The sequence below is a fragment of the Pelodiscus sinensis genome, chromosome 7, assembly GCF_049634645.1.
Source record: "Pelodiscus sinensis isolate JC-2024 chromosome 7, ASM4963464v1, whole genome shotgun sequence".
NCBI classification, from domain to species: domain Eukaryota; kingdom Metazoa; phylum Chordata; order Testudines; family Trionychidae; genus Pelodiscus; species Pelodiscus sinensis.
In genome coordinates, this window is record NC_134717.1 from 55,894,112 (window position 1) to 55,915,301 (window position 21,190).

General features: G+C 47.9%; 1 protein-coding gene across 9 annotated transcripts in view; it reads left to right on the top strand.

Annotated features, from left to right (window-relative positions):
- Nucleotides 1-20,688, top strand: part of ICA1L (islet cell autoantigen 1 like) — a 93,515-nt gene extending 72,827 nt beyond the window's left edge. For 8 of the 9 annotated variants that reach the window (XM_075933841.1, XM_075933847.1, XM_075933842.1 and 5 more), the window contains 3 exons: nt 4,778-4,876; nt 14,773-14,888; nt 20,552-20,688. In XM_075933841.1, coding sequence (XP_075789956.1) covers nt 4,778-4,876; nt 14,773-14,888 — 215 coding nt within the window. In that variant the 3' untranslated portion in view covers nt 20,552-20,688. Of the gene's footprint in view, nt 1-4,777; nt 4,877-14,772; nt 14,889-20,551 lie in introns of those variants that run through there. The other variant, XR_012905258.1, reaches the window with a different exon arrangement.
- Nucleotides 20,689-21,190: the final 502 nt, after the last annotated feature.

The following is a 21,190-nucleotide window of genomic DNA, read 5'->3' on the forward strand; positions in this document are numbered from 1 at the left end:
CGCCAGGGCAGGGGAAGGAAAAGACAATGCAGAGCCTCCTCCCCCTCAGCAGGAAGGGCTGGCCTAGGGTCATGGGATGTTTTTTCCATCTGTGTGAAGAATAATTTTTTTGTCATTTGCTCTGAGACATGTGCAGATGTGCATCAATAGAAACATGCTGCCAGATGTGGGCTCTGTGAGCACTCTGCTAATCAGATGGGTGGCATTTGAATCTCTCTACTCGGTGGCCACCCAAACAGTCAGCTTACAGGGAACACTGGCACTGGGCTAAGAGAATTCCTTCAACCTGGGACCCTGGGGTGCAGACTCTAAAGCCCTTTTCTTAATTCAGCCCTGCTGCTGAAGCCAGAAGAGAATACCTCCAGCTGTGGCAGCTCCCTGCTGGGGCCAGAGGTGTGCACCTCTCCTCTAGCCTCAGCAGGGAGCTGCCTTGAACAGGGGAGAGGGGCCTTTGCCTTGACCACAGCAGCTCCATGCGCAGCAGCGCTAAATCTTAAGCTTAAGCTTAAAAGGACCCTGGTACGAGACTTCTCCATTCACCAATTCCAAACTGATGTCCCCAGCTTTTGGGGACCACTTGACATCCTTTTACCTAGTTTGGAATGATATTGCCACAGACAAATGAGCCCTAGAAATTATTCAGCGGGGTTATTCTATTCCTTTTATTTCTATTTCTCCCATCTTTCCCCCTTTCCAGTCCATTTTCAGGGACCCCTCTCCTGAGCTTCTCCTACAATAGGAGATAAACCGTCTCCTGGAATTAGGAGCCATAGAACTAGTACCACCTCCTCAATACAGGGGAACAGGGTTCTGTTCCTTTTATTTCTATACAGAAAAAGAATGGGAGTGGTAGTGATCCATTCTAGATCTACACAAGCTCAATTAGTTTGTACATACCCAGCATTTCAAAATGGCAGCCCTCACAACCATAATTCCAGCAGAAGAGAAAGGAGATTGTCTTGTCCCTCAATCTTCAGGATGCTTATTTTCCCATCACAATGTATCCTGCGCACAGTTTCTTTGTTTTACACTATGCCATCAGCTCTACTAGTATAGAGTCCTATCTTTCAGCTTATCAACAGCCCCAAAAGTGTTTTCCAAGGTACGTGCCATTGCTGCAGCTCACCTTTGCAGACTCAGCATCATTATTTTCTCATACCTGGATGACTGTCTCATACACACTAAACCAGCCATCAGCACTTCAGGCAATGCAACACAAAGTAAACCTTTTTAACAACCTGAGTTTCCAAATAAACTTCCAGACGTTCCAATGGTTGGCCTATCTTAACTGCCTTGCTATCTCAACAATGATATCTCAATATCCTACCCTAATTGCTACCATCGAAGACAGCCTTCAAGTATCTTCCTGGACATGTCTACGGATCCAGATAACACGTGGTCAAACATGCCAGGCTTCATATGAGGTACCTATAGATCTGGCTCTGCATCTGCTACCCACCACACAGGCACTCCCTTTTCAAATAACTTACTATGGAAAAGCCTCCCCCTCCAGTGGTGGCTGCAATCACACAATATTATGCTCCAGCATCCCATGCCAAAGATGAGCCCCTGCTGCCACTATTACAACAGGTGTTTTTTCTTGGGGTGGGTGCTCAATTAGGCAACAATACTATCCAGGGATGTTGGTTTCCAGCAGAAACAACCTTACATAAGCATTTTAGAACTCAAGACAGTCAGAAAAGCATGTAAGCACCCACTTGGCTGGGACAAACATAGTTTGCCTATCTGACACTGATGGTGGAAGCAGTACCCCTAATTCTGCTGCTACTGTCCCACTTTCTCACAAAGGATGTGGGTTATGTCCATTTCAAGGCCTGGCTACTACATGGATAGAGGACATTGATGCTGGCTATTCCAAGGAGGTGAAAAATATCCTTGTGAATAGCCGTCAGCCAAATACATGCAAAATACACTTAGAAATGGCTCCGATTTGTCTCCTGGTGCAAGGCTCAAGGCACGTCTCCTCACTACACTCCTTTACCCATGGTCCTAGTCTAGCTCTTAAGTCTAAAATAAAATAAAACCAGGCCTTTCCAACAGCTCCATAAAGGTGCATTTAGCCACAGTCACCTCATTGCATGACAAGGTGGACAGCATCTCCATCTTCAACCACTCCACTACCAAGTACTTTCTTAAAGGTTTAACCAATCCCCACGCAGGACTTAACCCTGTACTCTGTACTTTTCTGGCTAAACCATTTGAACTCCTAGTGACATGTTCTTTCCTGCACTTGTCTATGAAAGTCACTTTCCCCAACCATCACATTGGTGCGGAGGGTGGGAGAATTAGGAGCACTACTGGTTCATCTATCCTATAGCATATTTCATAAGGATAAAGTAATCCTATGCCCTACCTCAAAGTCATAAATGAAGTGGCCTCTCCTTTTCACCTGAACTACTAACCCATATACTTAGTGGTGTTTTTTCACAAACCACATACTAATGCCAGGGAGGCCTCTCTTCACACGTTCAGTGTACAAAGAGCTCTCTCCTTCTACCTGGAAAGAAAAAAAAAACCATTTGGAAAGTCCCCACATCTCTTTCTGTCTACCACCAAGTGATTGAGGGGCAAGGCCCACTCTAAACAGAGACTATCAAAATGGATTTCTGGCTGTTACCAAGAGAACGTTGTCCCTGTTCCACTGCCACAGCTCATTCCACCAGAGCTCTCTCAGCCTCCACAGTGTTTCTTAACTACATGCCCATAGTAAACACTTGTAGGGCTGTTACTTAGGTTTCCACTCACACTTTCACCAAGCACTATGCCCTAGAATTGGATTCTGCTACCCGCACTTAGTTCGTATCTTCAGTCCTATCTACTGTCTATAGCAGGGGTGAGGAACCTCTTTTGGCTCAGGGGCCGCTGACACACAGAAAAATGAGTCAGGCACTACACACAAGTAAGAAGGGGGAAAAAGCCACATGCTCACTGACGTGGCCCCTGACTGAGAAGGAAAAACACTCCCCATATTCCCCTTGCACACTAGAGCCTAGTAGATTTTGGGTGCTGCAGCCCCAAGGTGGGGCAGAGGGAGGTTAGATCTCCAGTGTGGGTTCCCCAATGCTGGTGGGGGGGGGCGGGGGATCATGAGGCTTGGGAGCTGGATCCAGGCAAGCAGGGGGTCCTGAGGTTCCCCGTCCCTGGTCTAGAGTCATCTGAAGCTCTTCCTTTGAGGGGCTCTGCTCCATAGTCACCTAAGGTGGAGCACCCACAGGGACACTCCTAGAAGAAGAGGTTACTCACCTTGTGCAGTAGCTGACATGCTTTGAAATGATTGTGCCTGTAGGCGCTCTATCCACGTTCCCCCCTCCCCCTTGGTTTGGAACTCACATTGATCCTCTCAGGCAGAGAAGGAACTGAGGGGTTGGTTGACTGCACAAGAGGTAGCACCTCACAGCCATATAAGATGGCCTGCATGCACGTGCAGCCAATCAGGGCACTGCTACCACAGATCTCCTATTAGATGTGCAAGGCATCAAGACATTTAAGGTGGAGCACCCATAAGGACAACCATCCAAAGTGAGCTTCAGGGGATAGCCGAGTTAGTCAGTTACAGAAAAAAAACAACAAATGGTCTGGTAGCACTTTATAGACTAACAAAGTTAGCACCCAAAATCTACTAAACTTTGTTAGTCTATAAAGTGCTACCAGACTATTTGTTGTTTTCATCCAAAGTAAGTTACCTCTTATGAATTCACAGAAAGAAAAATCTGTTAATACAATAGCACATGTTGAGAAAAATCTCCAGGGGCCTTATTTTTATGACCACACATTCTGGCTGTGTCTACACTGGGCCACTTATTCCGGAAAATCAGCCGCTTTTCCGGAATAAGCTGCGAGCTGTCTACACTGGCCCTTGAATTTCCGGAAAAGCAATGATGCTCTACTGTACAAAATCAGCCACTATTCCGGAAAAACTATTCTGCTCCCGCTCGGGCATAAGTCCTTATTCCGGAACACTGTTCCAGAAAAGGGCCAGTGTAGACAGCCCAGTAGTCTTTTCCGGAAAAAAGCCCCGATTGCAAAAATGGCGATCGGGGCTCTTTTCCGGAAAAGCGCGTCTACATTGGCCACAGACGCTTTTCCGGAAAAAGGGCTTTTCCGGAAAAGCAGCCTGCCAATGTAGACGCTCCTTTTCCGGAAAAACTGAAAACGGAATAGTATTCCATTTTAAGCATTTCCAGAAATTCATGCCAGTGTAGACACAGCCTCTAGCTATTAAATACATATTGTTTAGCTATTTTAAATATTTGTATTTTCTGGTTTTTAATGTTTAGGCCTTTATAATATAGTGAAATGCTGAGTCTGAGTTACTCTAGAATTTCCAATAAATCTTCTAGAAAGTTAAATGAAAATGTTGAGGCAAATTCTTCTCTTGGTTACACAAGCATAAATCCAAGGTTACCCTCAGTTTATCTTGGTATACACTTGTGTGATAGGGAACAGAAATAGCAGGATTATATATATACTTTGGCAATATTAAATATCTTGTTTGCAACTGTGGGACATCTAACACTAGGTTAAAGAGTGGGATGGGATTGCTTGTTGATACATTTAACAGTGGTTAATATTTCCTTAAGCTATCCAAGGCAAAAAATCTGAACCCTATCACCATTAGTAAAGATTAATAATTAATTGCATGTGCTACAAAATAACCAGTGTTCTATGTGGGATCTATATTTTGCATTCAAATGATGTTTTATAGTATTTTCGGTGTGTGGTTATAGCTCCATAATCCATTACTTTTTCCTCTAAGGCTGGACATCTCAGTCAGAATTTGTGCAATCTCTTATCCACTTGGTGCCTGGTAACCAACCATTTCCTTCACACAGCACTCCAAAGCAATCACCACGATGTAAGTTATTTCTGTATCTTTGCAGCAGCAATGTTTCTTCATAAGCAATGTTTCATACCTACTAGTTTTGGCTTATTATTCAAAACAGAATAATTTGCTGGTAAGAGACAAGATAACTCTGAAAGTGATTTTTTGTCATCATCTCTCAGCACTGATTATTAAAATTGAAACAGAAAATTACTTTAGCACATGGATCTGTGAACACTATTCTTTCTATGTTTTCTTTCAAGATGCTAATACAGGCAGTCCCCGGGTTACGTACAAGATAGGGACTGTAGGTTTGTTCTTAAGTTGAATCTGTATGTAAGTCGGAACTGACGTCCAGATTCAGCCGCTGCTGAAACTGACCGCCAGTTCTGACTTACATACAGAATCAACTTAAGAACCCCAAGCATCCCCAAGTCAGCTGCTGCTGAAATTGATCAGGAGCTGATTCCAGGAAGCCCGGGGCAGAGCAACTCTGCCTCGGGCTTCCTGTAGTCAGCGCTGGTCAGTTTCAGCAGCGGCTAAATCAGGACGTCTGGGGCAGAGCAGCTGGGGTGCTGCTGGGTTGCTCCAGTAGCGCCGCTCCTCGGCACTACTGGACCAACCCAGCAGCACCCCATCTGCTCTGCCCCAGGCGTCCTGATTCAGCCACTGCTGAAACTGACCAGCAGCGGCTGAATCAGGACCAGAGCAGCTGGGGTGCTGCTGGGTTGGACCAGTAGCGCCCAGAGTGGCGCTGCGGGACCAACCGGCAGCACCCCGGCTGCTCTGCCACAGGCGTCCGGAGAAAAGCTTAGTCTGCTGGGGGGGGGGCTACTAGCTGCGCCCCCCCCCCCCACCCCAGCAGACCAGGAAGACACGGGCGGCGGACCGAGACGCACCGCGGTCCTGCCGCCTGGGTCCTCCGCGGCTTTGCTCCCCGTCTCCCTGGTCTGCTGGTGTCTGGGCTGTCCCGCTGCCGGCTTCCCCCGCGGCTTTGCAAAGCCTCGGGGAAGCCGGCAGCGGAGCAGCCCAGGCGCGCCTGGGGTGCCCCGCTGCCTGAGCCCCCCCGCGGCTTTGCAAAGCCGCGGGGGGGCCAGTAGGGGGGCTCGAGCAGCCCAGGCGCCCCTGGGCTGCCCGAGCCCCTCTGTGGCTTTGCTCTGCGTCTTCCTGGTCTGCAGACCAGGGAGACGCAGAGAAAGCCCCAGAGTACACGGGCGGCAGGACCGCGAGGTCCCGCAGTCCGTGTACTCTGGGGCAGCCCCGTTCGTAACTGCGGATCCGACATAAGTCGGATCCGCGTAAGTCGGGGACTGCCTGTATCTTCCAGCAAAAACTATAGCATTGTATCAATATAAGCTCATGTCTATTAGCACCAGTAACAACTGTAAACACTTTTAAAATGATATTGGAATTTGGGAGTCTGACTTATAAAACAACCACCATACCTTAGGGCAGGGGTTGGCAACCTATGGCTTGTAAGCCAAATATAGCTCACTGAGGAGCCAGATATGGCTCTTTTGGAGCTCCAGCTCAGCCCTCCCCTAGCTCTCCCTGCAGCAGGGAGCCAGCGCTGGCACTAAAACCTTACAGCTCCCTGCAAGATTGGAACATCAGCACTGGCTTCCTGTGGGGAGAGGGGAGAAACCCCGAGCCTCCCCACTGGATACAGCATGCAGGGAACAAGTGGAGCCAAAAATGACTTCATGTGCTACTGTTTTCCTTCCCCCAGATGGGGGAAATGCCTTGCAGGGATGCACTTCCTGGAGGCTTCCCCTTTGCTCCCATTGGCCAGAATCTGGCAAATGGGAGTAACAGGAGGCTGTGTTACATGGTTTCTGTGATGCGGTGTGAAAGGAAGTAAGTGGCCCCTCACCCCACACTCCACCACCCTCATGCACTCTCCCCACCAAGACCCTCAGTCTGCTCTTGCCTCCTCCCCTCTGGCCAGACACTCTGGCCCCAGCTCATGGCTGCATCCTACTTCCCACTCATACCTTGTTCCTGCACCCCCTCCTGCATCCCATCTCCCACCCAGCTCCTGCACTGCCATCCCATTCACTGGCAGCCCTGTTCCACATACTTACCCCTTTATTTTTAGCCCCACCCCAGAGCCTATGGGGGCCCACAAAATCCACTAACCCTGGAACCCCAGAAGAGTAAATTTGGCCTTGAAGCTTAGTCCTCCCTCCCCCCACCATGGGGCTGGAGCACCAGGAGAGTGAGGTGTTTTAGTCAGGGGCCACATCAATGAAGGTTGGGGGATTTTGGAGGGTTTTTTTTATTTCTCACTTGTGTGGTCTCCGACTGATTTTTCTGAGGGTTAATGGCCCCCGATCCAGAAAAAGGTTCTTCTTCGAGTGGTTGCTCATATCCATTCGAATTGGGTGTGCGCACCGCATGCACCGCGTCTTCCAGAGCGTTTTCCCTAGCGGTACCCGTATCGCCGGCAGAGCGCCCTCTGGAGTGGTGCTACCATGGTGGGGCATAAGTACCCCTGCCGGCACTCCCCCACCTCAGTTCCTTCTTACCGCCCGTGATGGTTGTTGGAGCGTGTATCTCTGTTAGAGCAGTTAATGGTTCCCGTTTTTCTCTTAATGTTGTAAATAGTTCTAAATAGTTCAAATTAGTTAGATAGTTGGCAGTTCTTTGTTTTTTCTTCTCCCTCTTCGGGGGGTGAGGAATGCCAGGGCTGCAAGACTTTAAGGCGTGTGCTGTGTGTGCAAAGTTTATGCTCAAAGGAGACCCTCACGATAGTTGTCTGAAGTGTCTGGGTGAGGGCCACCTAACAGACGCCTGTAAGATCTGCAGGTTGTTTAAGCTAAGAGGGAGAGGGACTCCCGTTTAAAACTTCTCCTCATGGAGGCGGCTTTACAGCCGGCACCGGCTGGACACTCTGTGGTGCGCAGTGTACCGGCGTCCACGCACAACACTCATCTCTGGAGCGGGCCTTGGTATCGAGGGCTCGGCACCGTTCTCACTCCCTGGCACCGAAGAGATCAGGAATGTCCCATGGTAGGTCTCCGAGCTGCAAGTCCAAGTTGGGCCTACACCGCAGTGCTGAGTCTCCGGTGCACATGTCCCCGACTACCACTGTGTGGCGTAAGCAAGCGGGACAACCATCCAGCCCAGGGCAGCTACCCTCACACCGTCCCTCCACGCCGGACACTTTTGAGGCAGCGCAAGATCTCATTAGCCTCACTACCTCCCCTCCATCGTCGGTTGAGGCAGAGAGGTCAAGATCGCCTACGCTGGAGGCCGTGCTGTCACTGGCTTCGCCTCCGCACCGGCGTGATCAGCTGGCACCAGTCGCTTATGCAGCGGGACTGTCCCCTGTGGGACCAGTACTGCTTGCCTCTACCTCGGCGATGGTCTCGGTGCAGGCCGCCAGGCTTCACCCGGCGCTCGACTGGGCTCGACCCCCCTCGGTGCTGGGACCTCTTCCAGACCCCATCTTGGCTGCACTAGTACTGTATCACCCAAGCCTTGCATCACCGTCTACGGCACCATCATCGGTACCAGCGCTGAGCAGCTTTCCCAGGGTGCTGCCCCAGTCTTCGGCACCAGGCCCTTCGACATCAAGCTTTTCGGCACCGATGCAAATTCCAGCTCCGGGCTCTTCGGCACTGATGCAGGTTTTGGCACTGTTACAGGCAACGGCATTGGCCCCGTGGGCCATGCCGATACCTCCATCACCCGGTAACATTGATCTTTTCGAGGTTTGTCTTGGCAGCTGTAGCGCTTTCGTTCCAGCCTGCAGTAGAGTCTGCAGGAACAGCGACGGGGCTGCTGCCAGAAGGACAGCTGGCTTTGGGGGTTCCGCACCCACAACCAGTACCGACTTCGACAGCACAGCCATGCACCGTGTCTGCACCACAACCGGCACCAGGACCTGTCTTCCCAACACCGGCTCCACTCCCGGCACTGGGACCTGTCCTCCCAGTACCGCAACCGGCACCGGGACCTGTCTTCCCAGCGCCGGCACGCCCTCATCGCATGCACGCAGGCAAACCCGAGTCTATGACCAGGTTTGCCCCCCCGTTGGTGGCAGGGCATTCGTCATCTGTGCCTTCCTGGCCTGAGTCTGACTACCCGTCGGATTCTGATGCAGCTTTGTTCAGGTCGGAGTCCTCAGGAGCTTCCTCTTGTCAAAGATCCTGTTCCCGGCACCAGTGTGATTGTTCGCGTGTGCAGAAGACTTGGCCGCCTCAACCACAATGGCCCTTCTGGATGCCGTGGGCATACCACCAGTGGCAGGGGCACTGAGCGCAGCCATTGGTGTCGCTGTCACAACCCCTTCCTTCGCCCCAGAGGTCTGTTACTACAGATGCTGCTACAGAGCTGCAAGCCTCGGTGCTGGAGCCGCTCCCGCAAATGATGCCGTCTGTTCAGCTGGCTTCTCAGCGGGCCCTACGCTGGATCCAGTACCGATCCAAGAGTCGTCGTCGTCTTCATCTCCTGATGAAGCCTTGGTGGACCCCTCACCGGCGTTGCCTACTGCAGGTGTCTGGAATACCTCCGGACATCCAAACCACGATTCAGGACCTGCCTTTTGACGGCAAAGCATTGTTTTCGGAGCACACTGACTCCAGGCTCCATACGCTTAAGGACACGAGATCTACTCTCCGGCCCTTGGGGATCCACATGCCAGCCCCTCAGCATCATCAGCTTCCCTATAGACAGCAGGGGAGAACACAGTCCCAGGTCCCCCGTGGGGATTACTGGAGACGCCATCCTTATGCCCCCAGTGGAGGCCCGTCGTCTGCAAGGGGTTGTCGATGCCGCCCGAGAGGGGACAACTCCCATGGGGTTGGTCAAGGCCCCTCTCAGCAGCCCAAGCACCAGTTTTGATGGGCTGCTAGAGAGTTGTGCACCAGCCTCCCACCCTGGCCCCCCGTTTGGGGCCAGGTTATCCCGGTTTGCCCACGCCTGGGCAGAAATCACCACATGGGTTCTAAAAATAGTCAGAAATGGCTATACCATTCCCTTCCTGGGCTCGCCCCCTTCCAACCTACCCACCCCATCCCTTTTCAGGGACATCTCTCACGAAGGCATCCTTCATCAGGAGGTGTTAGCGCTCCTCGAAAAGGGAGCCGTGGAGAGGGTCCCTTCACATCTGAAGGGCAAGGGGTTTTATTCCCTGTATTTCATTGGACGAACCCCACCCTTGGGTTTTGGGACAATCTTAGATCTCAGGGACCTCAACAAGACGGTGGTGTAATCCAAGTTCAGAATGGTAACCCTGGCCTCTGTTATCCCAGTTTTACAGTTAGGAGACTGGTACGCAACTCTCAATCTCAAGAACGCTTATTTCCATGTGGCAATAAGACCCAGTCACAGGAGGTTTCTCCGTTTTATTGTTTCCCAATGCCACTTCCAATTTACAGTGCTCCCATTTGGTCTATCAACAGCACCAGGGTCTTTACAAAATGCATGGCGTTCGTAGTGGCGTTCCTCCGCAAAAAAGGGGTACATGTCTTTCCGTACCTAGACGACTGGCTGATTCGTGGTCGTTCCTACGACCAAGCGGAAGCCCATGTTTCCCTCACAAGGGCCCTCACTCATGCTAAATGAGGAAAAGTCATTGTTGACTCCCTCTCAGCACCTCGAATTCGTAGGTGCCCTCCTGGACACCAGGGTGATGAGAGCACTCCTTCCCAGAGCCAGGTTTCTGTCCATAGTGGAGCTGGTCTCTGAGTTAACCCGGTTCCCCATCATGACCGCCTGGGTCTGCTCGAGGCTGCAGGGACACATGGCGGCATGTATGTATGTGGTATGCCATGCTCGAATGAGGCTCAGGCCTCTGCGGGCCTGGTTGGCAAGGGCATTCAACCAGTCCAGGGGTCTCTGGGACATGGTTCTCACAGTGCCTCCGGAGGTGATAGCCTCCTTACAATGGTGGACTCAGGAGGCGGTGGTGTGCAGCGCGGGTCCGTTCACTGTACCTCCCCCCTCGCTTACACTGGTCACAGATGCTTTGGACCTGGGTTGGGGAGCACATCTGGGGTGTCACAGAACCCAGGGTTTGTGGTCTCCTGCAGAGTGGGCTCTGCACATAAATGTCCGGGAGCTCAGGGCAGTCAGGAGAGCCTGCGAGACCTTCCCGTTGAAGCTGTCTCGCTGCTCTGTCCTGGTCTGCCTGGACAACACAGCAGCTGTGTTTTATCTCAGCAGGCGGGGGGAGCCCAATCGCTTCCCCTCTGCCACGAGGCTTTGTGGCGCTGGAACCTGTGCGTAGCGCAAGACATAGTTTTGCAGGCAGAGTACCTGCCGGGGTGCAAAAACTTGCTGGCCAATGCTCTGAGCAGGTCCTTCAGAGCTCACGAATGGTCTCTCAAGGATTCGGCCCTTTGTCAGGTCTTCCACAGGTGGAGTTGTCCTCTAGTAGACCTGTTTGCCTCGTCACGCAACACCAAGTGCCAGAGTTACTGTTGTGTTGGGGCTGGGGGAACACTCCAGGGGGGATGCCATGACTGTGCCGTGGCCGGCGGGCATCCTCTATGCTTTCCCTCCATTTCCCCTAATTCCCAGGGTTCTGACCAAGGTCAAGACCTTCAGGTCCACGGTCATCCTGACAGCCCCTCGGTGGCCCAGGCAGTTCTGGTTCCCTATCCTGATGGATATGCGCAGCGAGGAGCCTATAATGCTCCCGCCAGCTCAGGATCTCCTGACCCAGCCTTGGGACGGGGGCCTCATGGTTCACCCGAATCTCAGTTTTCTCCACCTGATGGCCTGGTTTATTTGTGGCTGACCCAACCGGAAATGGAATGTTCCCAGAAGGTACAGAAGGTGCTCCTAAGTAGTAGGAAACCAAGTAAGTATGCAAACCTAAGTAGTATGCAGCCAAGTGGTGGCGGTTCTCGTTTTGGGTGTCCAGAAGGGGAGTGCACCTGTCCTGTCCATTCTGGACTACTTTTTTGAGCTTAGGTTTGGTGGCCTATCTACCTCCTCTATCAAAGTCCATGTGGCATCTCTCTCTGCTTTCCATGTTGATTTGGCAGCAGTCTCTCTGTTTTCTGACCCTGTGGTCAAAAGGTTCCTTAAGGGTTTGGATAAGTTGTACCCCTCGGTTAGAACCCCTCTCCCTGCTTGGGACCTTAACCTCGTGTCTAGACTTGTGTCGCCCCCCTTTGAGCTGCTGGCCATGTGTTCTTTGAAGCACCTCTCTATGAAGGTTGCGTTCATTGTGGCCATTACGTTGGCTCGCAGGGTCTCCAAGCTGAGGGCGTTAACTGTAAACCCACCCTACCTAGTGTTCTCAGACAATAATGTGAAGCTCCGCCCTCATTCGGCATTTCTCCCCAAGGTGGTGTCACCATTCCATTTGTCCCAAGAAATTTACCTCCCAGTTTTCTTTCCAAAGCCCCATGCCTCCCCTAAGGAGCAAATACTTCATTCCCTGGATGCTAGACATGCGCTAGCTTTTTATATTGACAGGACTAAACCCTTTCACAAATCCAAACAATTGTTTATTGCTGTCGCTGACAGAATGAAAGTGCTTCCCATATCGACACAGAGATTGTCCAGTTGGGTTGCAGGGTGTATCAGGGAGTGTTAAGCCTTGGCCAGGAAGGTCCTGCCCTGGGTTACAGCACATTCCACCAGGGCGCAAGTGTCCTCTGTGGCTTTTGGGGTGCAGGTTCCAATCACTGAAATCTGCAGGGCAGCCACGTGGTCGTCGCTCCATACCTTTACGGTGCACTACGCGCTGGCACAGCAGGCTAGGGAGGACGCAGGGTTGAGATCTGCAGTCTTCAGCTCTGTATTGTAAATATGTTTGTTTTATCTGTACCACATTGCACTTTTCTACAGTTTTTCTGTGTTCTCTTAGTTGAATAAATTTGTTTGGGTTCAACTTGGATAGACTTCTCTTTCTGAGTGCTCCAACCCCTGCTCCTTGAAGTAGGGTTGGCTTGGAAGTCACCTAATTTGAATGGACATGAGCAACCACTCGAAGAAGAAAAGAACCGTTACTTACCTGTAACTGTTGTTCTTCGAGATGTGTTGCTCATGTCCATTTGATTTCCCCCCCCAACTCCTCTTCGTTGGGGCATCCGGCAAGAAGGAACTGAGGTGGGGGAGCACCGGCAGGGATACTTATGCCCTGCCATGGTGGCGCCACTCCAGGGGGGGCCCTGCTGGCGCTACTGGTACTGCTAGGGAAAATGGTCCAGAAGACGCGGTGCATGCGGTGCACACACTTAATTCGAATGGACATGAGCAACACATCTCAAAGAACAACAGTTACAGGTAAGTAGCCGTTCTTTTCCTCAGTCCTGCCATAAATATAGACAATGTTGAAATCTTTTGTGCTGGACATAATATTTTACTTTATTTAAAAATGAAGTCTGGACAACAAGCACCCAATTAGGGACCAGCCCCCATCTGGCGGCAGCATCATAACACTCCTTCACACCCCCCCCCCCACATGAACCCTGGGCCCATTAGACACCTGAACCCCCTGCCTTGAGCCCCTCATACTTCCACATCCACAAACTCCTGCACCCCCACATCCCGTCTCCTGCACCCCCCCCACACACTCCAACCCTGAGCCCATCATACACCTGAACCCCCTGCCCTGAGCCCTTCATACCCCTGCATCTCCAGTCCCCTGCCATAAGAATGCCTGAAGACACCCTGAATGCGTGCATGAAGCTGGATTTGACCAGTTATGATGTAAACTTCAAAATGTGCAAAAAGATGCAGCAGCAGAAGTCCCATTAACTAAAGTCTGTGACTACAATGTTTCATTTATGCTATTATTATGTCAATTATCAATACTATTAAGTTGTGTATTTTCAGTCATGCAAACAGGCATTCTTATCCGGCTCTTTGTTGACCACTTGTTCTGAATTTTGTTGTAGTTTGGCTCTTTGGTTTGAAAAGGTTGCTGACCCCTGCCTTAGCCAGTAAACAACTGAAAATATGACCTATCTCAACTAGTGTCATGCTGTCAGCAGATGTAGAGTCCTAAGTTATTTGGAGATCTAAAGTTTATACAGCAATTGCAGTACACGTACTGGTGTATAACTAACATGTCTCAATTATATGTGTCTGCATGTTTCACTTGACTTAGAGACAGCACATGCTGTATACAGTGAGATTTATTTCAACCAAAGAGCAAAAAGGGAGCTTTCTTCAATAGTGAAAGGGATGATACAATTTTTATTACTATTTTATTTGAAATTAATGCTTTACATAGCCAGTGTTTCTTTTTAAAATGAAGTTACATGAAATGGTTTAATGTTCCAGTGTTGCACCAGGTTTCTAAAACCCACAGATTTTTGATAAACATAAAACTACCATTTATATGCAAATTAAGTGTACCTCAGAAAATTCCAGAAGTGGCACAGATCTATTTTCTTTCTCAACATCCAAATGCGCAAATCAGATATTATAGGGGCAAGCTGCAGCAGCACGGAACACTAAGTGGCACTTGACATGGGGATAAAACTGGACTTACACGTTTTTATATTTCAAGAGTAAAACAACTAAACACTCTTGCCTACTATTTCATATTTGCCACAGTGATACACTTCAGTAATATACTGCAGCTTAATGAGCAGAGAAAAAATTGATGTAGATTGTGTCTAAATTTTCAACTCTGCATTATGAACTGTTTTTGTGGGGATAGTAATGGAGGTTTTTGTTTCAGTAACACTTCAAAACATTTTGCATTTCATTTATTTAAATTAACTTGCATGCACCCTGTAGAATGGCAAATGAAGATAAGTTATTAACTTATCTTAATAAGCTGCTCTGCGTTAATTTCAGTATATATGGACTTTGATTAAAGAAAACATACAGCAATTATCTATTTCATTTGATTAAATAAATGTGATAAGGCCAACTGAAATATTTTATTACTTAAAAGGTCTGGTTGGGTCAAAGAGCAGTTCAACAAAGAATGTAATTTTATTGTTTTTTTCTAGCTATGGAGAGCAGTAATCAAGATGTGTCAGCCTGGTTCAGTCTCTTTGCAGACCTGGATCCCCTTTCAAATCCAGACACTATTGGACGCTCAGATGATGAACTCCTCAATGCTTGAGTATAGTTACCCACTGGATACGCTCTTATGTTTCACTGCAGCAGCCTTAAAATATTACTTCCCCATGCCTTTCTAGAGAAGATTTTAGATTCTAGTCCAGATGCACAACATTGAAACTGTAATTATAATGTCATACAGTAAGGCATGACAAACTACAGAGAAAGTGTGTTGGATGTTGTTTGAGAGCATTAGAGAAAGTCCCATTATTTTTGATGTCTTGGTGTTATGGCTAGTTTCTGGTGAGCTGTTCATGATCAATACTGAAAATTCTTAGTTTCATCAAGACAAAATTACAAGACAAGCAAAGCTAGATCAAGATAATTACTTCCCCCCCCCCACGCACAAAAGAGTTACCTTATTTCAGTGTAAAGATGTTAATTCCCAGAAAATACTTTCAGGTCACATAGTACCTTGGCTCTTCCATAGGACACTCATTAAACTTCAAGAAGATTGTACATCTGGAACCAGACCCTCCAGTCTGTCCAATTCATGCATGAGGCAGGACTAACAGGGAAGAAATAGAGGTGACTTTAAGTTAGCTTTGAGACTTCCTAATCCTGGGTGACAGCATGGGCATGTTTGGCTCCCAGCCCAAATTTGAACAGTCTCAGAGCTACTCTGAGTTGCACTAAGATGCCTGCAGTTCAAAAGGGCCAGAGCGCACGAGTACATCAGCCATATCCACTTCCCACAGGACATTCCCTCGGCTAGGGCATGACAGGAATAGAGGCAGAACACTAGCTGAGACGGATCCCTAGATAGGTGTTTAAACTGGCTTTACAGCCACTTTGCACTGTCAGCAGCACAAACAGCCTGTGTCAAGAGTAGGACACATCCTATTCATTCAATTAGCTTTTCAGAAGAAAGCCCAGGCCAAATTGTGTCTTTGTCTGCAACTGCAGGTATTTTAGAGGGGCTGCAAAGGTATAATCAGGACTAAAGTTGGCTAACAGCATATGCCATTATTTTAGCCTCTATTTTAACAAGGAGCCTTTTTACTCATCAGATTCAGAATCTTAGTAGAGATACAGTCGAATTACCCAGCCATTCCTCTGTAGCAATAGAATTTTTCTTTTCGTTATATCGTAAATAGAATTAAGTATTTTGTTAAAAAGGGAACAAGAAGAATTCACCTGTATGTTTTGATCTTTTTGAATGGAAAAGATTTACCACCTCATTTTGGTGATCACTTGGAGCATGTTGGACAACTTACTCCACCTGTAAGGAAACTTTTCTAATTTTTTAAATTTTGAATGACAAGTTAGATTGTGTTGGACAAATGTGTATCTATCTTTTTACCTTCGGCCATCTGCATGCTCTTCAGGTAGCTAGGTACTGGAGTTTCTACTTTTCTTCTCATTACAAGACAAAGGATTCCTGGTACCTGTGTGACTGACAGTCCCCCCTCCCCCCCACTGCCATTCTAGCAAATCATGGCTCTCTCAGCTCTGGATCACAAAGACACAGCAACTAGCATGTTACAGGGGATAGAGGAAACCTATTTACAAACCAATTAAACACATCATTCAAATAGCCACGCATTGTTATGGCATGGAAATCTACAGTGCATTGCTAAGCAAATGTCATTCAAACATAAAATATGAACCAAAGATCAGTCATGTTGTTTGAACATGAACACGGAGAGGTAGGAATTAATGCTTGGCAGGATCAGGATAAACTTTGGAACTACATTTTGCTTTCAGCAATTAGTTTTCAAGCTAGCATTGAAAAACTTCATAGAAGCCACTATACCAAAAGGGACATAATAGTGTTATCCAATACAGATGTGCTTCTGTATTAAAACAAGTCCAAGACTCTGATCTGTGGCAAGGTCCTGGGTTAGGACTCGGGACCTTTTTGCTGTATGCTTAAACACAAGGGCTGCGTCTAGACTGGCAAGTTTTTCCGCAAAAGCGACTGCTTTTGTGCAAAAACTTGCCAGCAGTCTACACTGGCTGCTTGATTTTGCGCAAAAGCATTGATGTTCTACTGTCTGAAATCAGTGCTGCTTGCGCAAATGCTTTGACGTTCCCATTTGGGCAAAAGCCCTTTTCTGGAAACGTTTTTGCACAAGAGGGCCAGTGTAGACAGCTAAAAACTGTTTTGCGCAAAAAAGCCCCAATGGCGAAAATGGCGATTGGGGCTTTCTTGTGCAAAACCGCATATAGATTGGCACGGACGCTTTTCTGCAAAAAGTGCTTTTGCGGAAAAGCGTCCGTGCCAATCTAGACGCTCTTTTCCGCAAATGCTTTTAACAGAAAAACTTTTCCGTTAAAAGCATTTGCGGAAAATCATGCCAATCTAGACGTAGCCAAGAATTTATATATCCCTGTATGCAGAAGAGGTTCGTGTTAATAGTGCTAAGAGCTTTCCTAGTTCCTACCACACATTACATTAATGAAGGTCTTAGAATAGTTCTACATGGTCAAGGTAGATCTGGCAACTGCCTTTCTTCTACTCAAAATCTTCAAGGAATTTGATGGTAGCAGGGAGGAGAAAGGAGAGCAAGTAGCATACCAGAGTTAAACTCTCTTTGGCTATGTCTACACGGCAGGCTTCTTGTGCAAGAACAGCCATTCTTGTGCAAAAACTTGCAGAGTGTCTACACTGCATGCGCGTTCTTGCGCAAATAAATTTACAGTAAAGCATCGGAAAACAGGGCTTCTTGAACAAGAGTTATTCCTCTCCCCACGAGGAATAAGCGCTCTTGCGCAAGAGTTCTTCCCCAAGATGGCAGTATGGACAGGCAACAGGGGATCTTGCACAAGAAAGCCCTATGGGTAAAATGGCCATCAACGCTATCTTGCACAAGATAGCATCCACACTGCCATGGATGCTCTTGCACAAAAGCATATCTCTTCCACAAAATCACATGGCAGTATAGATGCGCTCTTGTGCCAGAATTTTTCCACAAAAACTCTTGCACAAAACAGTTCGGCTGTATCTAGACTGCACCCCTTTTGCGGAAAAGGGATACAGATTAGACACAGCGCAATTGCAAATTAAGCGGGGATTTAAATCTCCCCCACTTCGTTTGCATGAACATGGCTGCCGCTTTTTTCCGGCTCGGGGCTTTGCCAGCAAAAAGCGCCAGTCTAGACGGGGATCTTTCAGAAAATAAAGCCTTTTCCAAAAGATCCCTTATTCCTGATTTTAAGAGGAATAAGGGATCTTTCGGAAAAGGCTTTATTCCAAAAGATCCCCGTCTAGACTGGCGCTTTTTGCCGGCAAAGCCCCGAGCTGGAAAGAAGCAGCAGCCATGTTCATGCAAATGAAGCGGGGAAGATTTAATTCCCCGCTTCATTTGCAATTGCGCTGTGTCTAATCTGCATCCCTTTTCCGCAAAAGGGGTGCAGTCTAGACACAGCCTTCTTGTGCAAGAAGCCTGCAGTGTAGACATAGCCTTTGAAATCCTGGCACGCCGCTTAGAGAGCAAGGCTATACTGAGCCCAGGGTTGCTAGCTGGAAGTAGAAGGTTGTGGGGCTTGGATGCTGCTTACGAATTGGGAGATGAGGCTTGACAATTCTACTGTGGGGAAAGGGGAAGAGAACTGGAGAAAAGGTGCAGTGATGAAGTAATATTTCCACAGGTGTCCTGAGCAAAAAAGCTTTCACCTGAATATTTCTTTCAACTGTTGAGGGAAATGGGAAATCAATGGATACTCCAAATGACACTTGGGCTCCTATAATTTATCCACAGGTGATGGCTTCAGATAATGTAATCACAATTCTGGAGAGTAATTAAAATACAAAAATGGGGCATCCTCACTCAACCCTCTATTGAGCAATAGCAGAAATACAAGTCTGAGCAAGTCTCTCAGTTAAACTTAGTAAAAATATTCCCTCAAAATTGTTCTGATAACAGCATCTCCAGAGTTGTTATAGCTGATATAAAAATTGTGCCAGTTTTTCAGCTGGATGCAGTAGCCTTGGCCAGCGTGAGGGAAGGATAATGATCTGGCAGTCATGGAAAGGAGAGGTCACTTTGCTGAGAAACTCCCCAGCCATCTTTCCCCAATCTCATGTCGTCCTGTTAACATGCAGTTAAGTTTCCTGCATAGATAAGGCTCCTCGCTGGGATATTGACCTAGCAGAGTAACGGCAACCAGTAAAAAAGTTTGTATGGAGAGATGGAATGCTAACACTGAAATCAGAGGGTTGAAACAGTGAGCTATTAGGACTTTCAACACTAGTCCTAAGTTCTAATTTGGTCAATCACACTTATTGAGGAACCTGAACACTTGGGAATTCGTTGGTGAGGAACACAAGGATCTTGCTAATAGAACCCTACTAATCGCTGACACCTGGCTGAAGCGTTTTTCCAAATCTTGAAAGTAGCAATCAACCGCTTGATATCTGCTTGGTGGTCAGTGTCAAGTTAAGTGCCCCAAGGATCTGTTCTAGGGATGATTTTGTTCAGTACCATTATTAATGACCTGGATGAGGGGATGGATTGCACCCTCAGCAAGTTTGCAGATGACTCTAAGCTAGGGGGAGGGGTACATACATTGGAGGGTAGGGCTAGAGTCCAGGATTGGGCCAAAAGCACGCTGCGGAGGTTCAACAAGGAGAAGTGCAGCGTCCTGCACTTGGGATGGAAGAATCCCATGCGTTTATTATAGGCTGGGGACAGACTGGCTAAACAGCAGTTCAGCAGAAAAGGGCTTATAGTGGATAAGTTGGATATGAGTCAAGAGTGTGCCCTGGAAGCCAAGAAGGCTAATGGCATATTAGGGTGCATTAATTGGAGCACTGCCAGCAAATCTAAACAAGCAATTATGCCCCTTTATTCAGCACTAGTAAGGCCACATTTGGACTACTGCATCCAATTCTGGGGCCCCCAATTACAGAAGGGAGGTGATGCAGAGGGTGCAGTGCAGGGCTACAAAAATGATCAGGGAGCTAGAGCACACGACCTATGAAGAGAGGCTGAGGAATTTGGGCTTGTTTAGTCTACAGAAGAATGAGTGGGGATTTGCTAGCAGCTTTTAACTACCTGAAGGAAGGTTCCAAAGAGGATGGAGAGAGGCTTCTCTTAGTAGTGACATGGCAGAACAAGGAGCAATAGTTTCAAGTTGGAGTGGGGAAGGTCCAGGTTGGGTGGTGAAGCACTGGAATGGGTTACCTAGGAAGGTAGTGGAATCATCCTGGCAGGGATGATTTAGTTGGGGTTGGTCTCCATGACCTCCTGAGGTCTCTTCCAGTCTGAAATAGCTGGGATCCCTGGACATTACTGCACTGTGCTTCTATCACAAGACATAGACCATTGCACAGATGGAGGAACAGGCTTTTAGTGCAGACTCTTTTGGACGAGAGCAAAATCTTTCAATTTTGGAATGGAGGCAGTGTAAATAGCAGGAGTTGAAAGGGCAAGTGCCTGCCCAGCGGCTCCCAGGCAACATGTTAGTGGCAGGGCTGTGAGATGCAACTCCTTTCAATTGCTTCTGTTTAAAGGGTTCATGCCTCCCAGGCAACATGTCTGCGATGGAGCCGGGCACCACGGGCCAGATTAAAGTGCTGGGGGCATCCAGCCTGCAGACAGCATCTTACCTAGCCCTGAACTAAGCAAAAGGTCTCTCATCCCATGCTTTAGCAGCTTTGCTTTGTGGAAGCCAGACAGGACCCCTACCCCTCAGTTTACTATTCATTTCCTTTTCCTTCAGGTGTTGATGCTGTGTGCAGAGATGAAGATAATTTTGGACATCTGTTCCCTGTTATATCTTTTCCCTCCTGTTTGTGAGCTACTTGCTTTTTTCTCTCAAAGTGTAAAATCAAAATTATATTTTTGACTATAAATATAGTGACAATTCAGTTGGATGAAGTAACAAGAGATTATTTTTGAAGCTGTAAATGCTTGCAGGATACACTTCCCATGAAAATCTGATTTAAAATGTTTATTTCATTTTTTGGGTAATTACCTTTCTGCAATTCAGACAAATAGCTCAACCCCACAAAAACTGCTACTTTGCCAAAGATAAATTCTTTAGCAAAGTTGAAGTTCACAAAACAGTGTAAAAGACTAAATGAATCAAAGAAAGCAGTAACAGGGTTTCATTTGTGCTTGAACAGTCAATAATCATTTCCTGTAACTATAGACACAAGCCAACATTTGCAAAAAAGTGTGTTTAAATCTAAATTTCTAAATATACAGAATATATTTGGGGGAAGGGATAGCTCAGTGGTTTGAGCATTGGCCTGCTAAACCCAGGGTTGTGAGTTCAATCCTTGTGGAGGCCATCAAGGGATTTGGGGCAAAAATTCATCAGGAATAATACTTGGTCCTGCTGTGAAGGGCAGGGGAC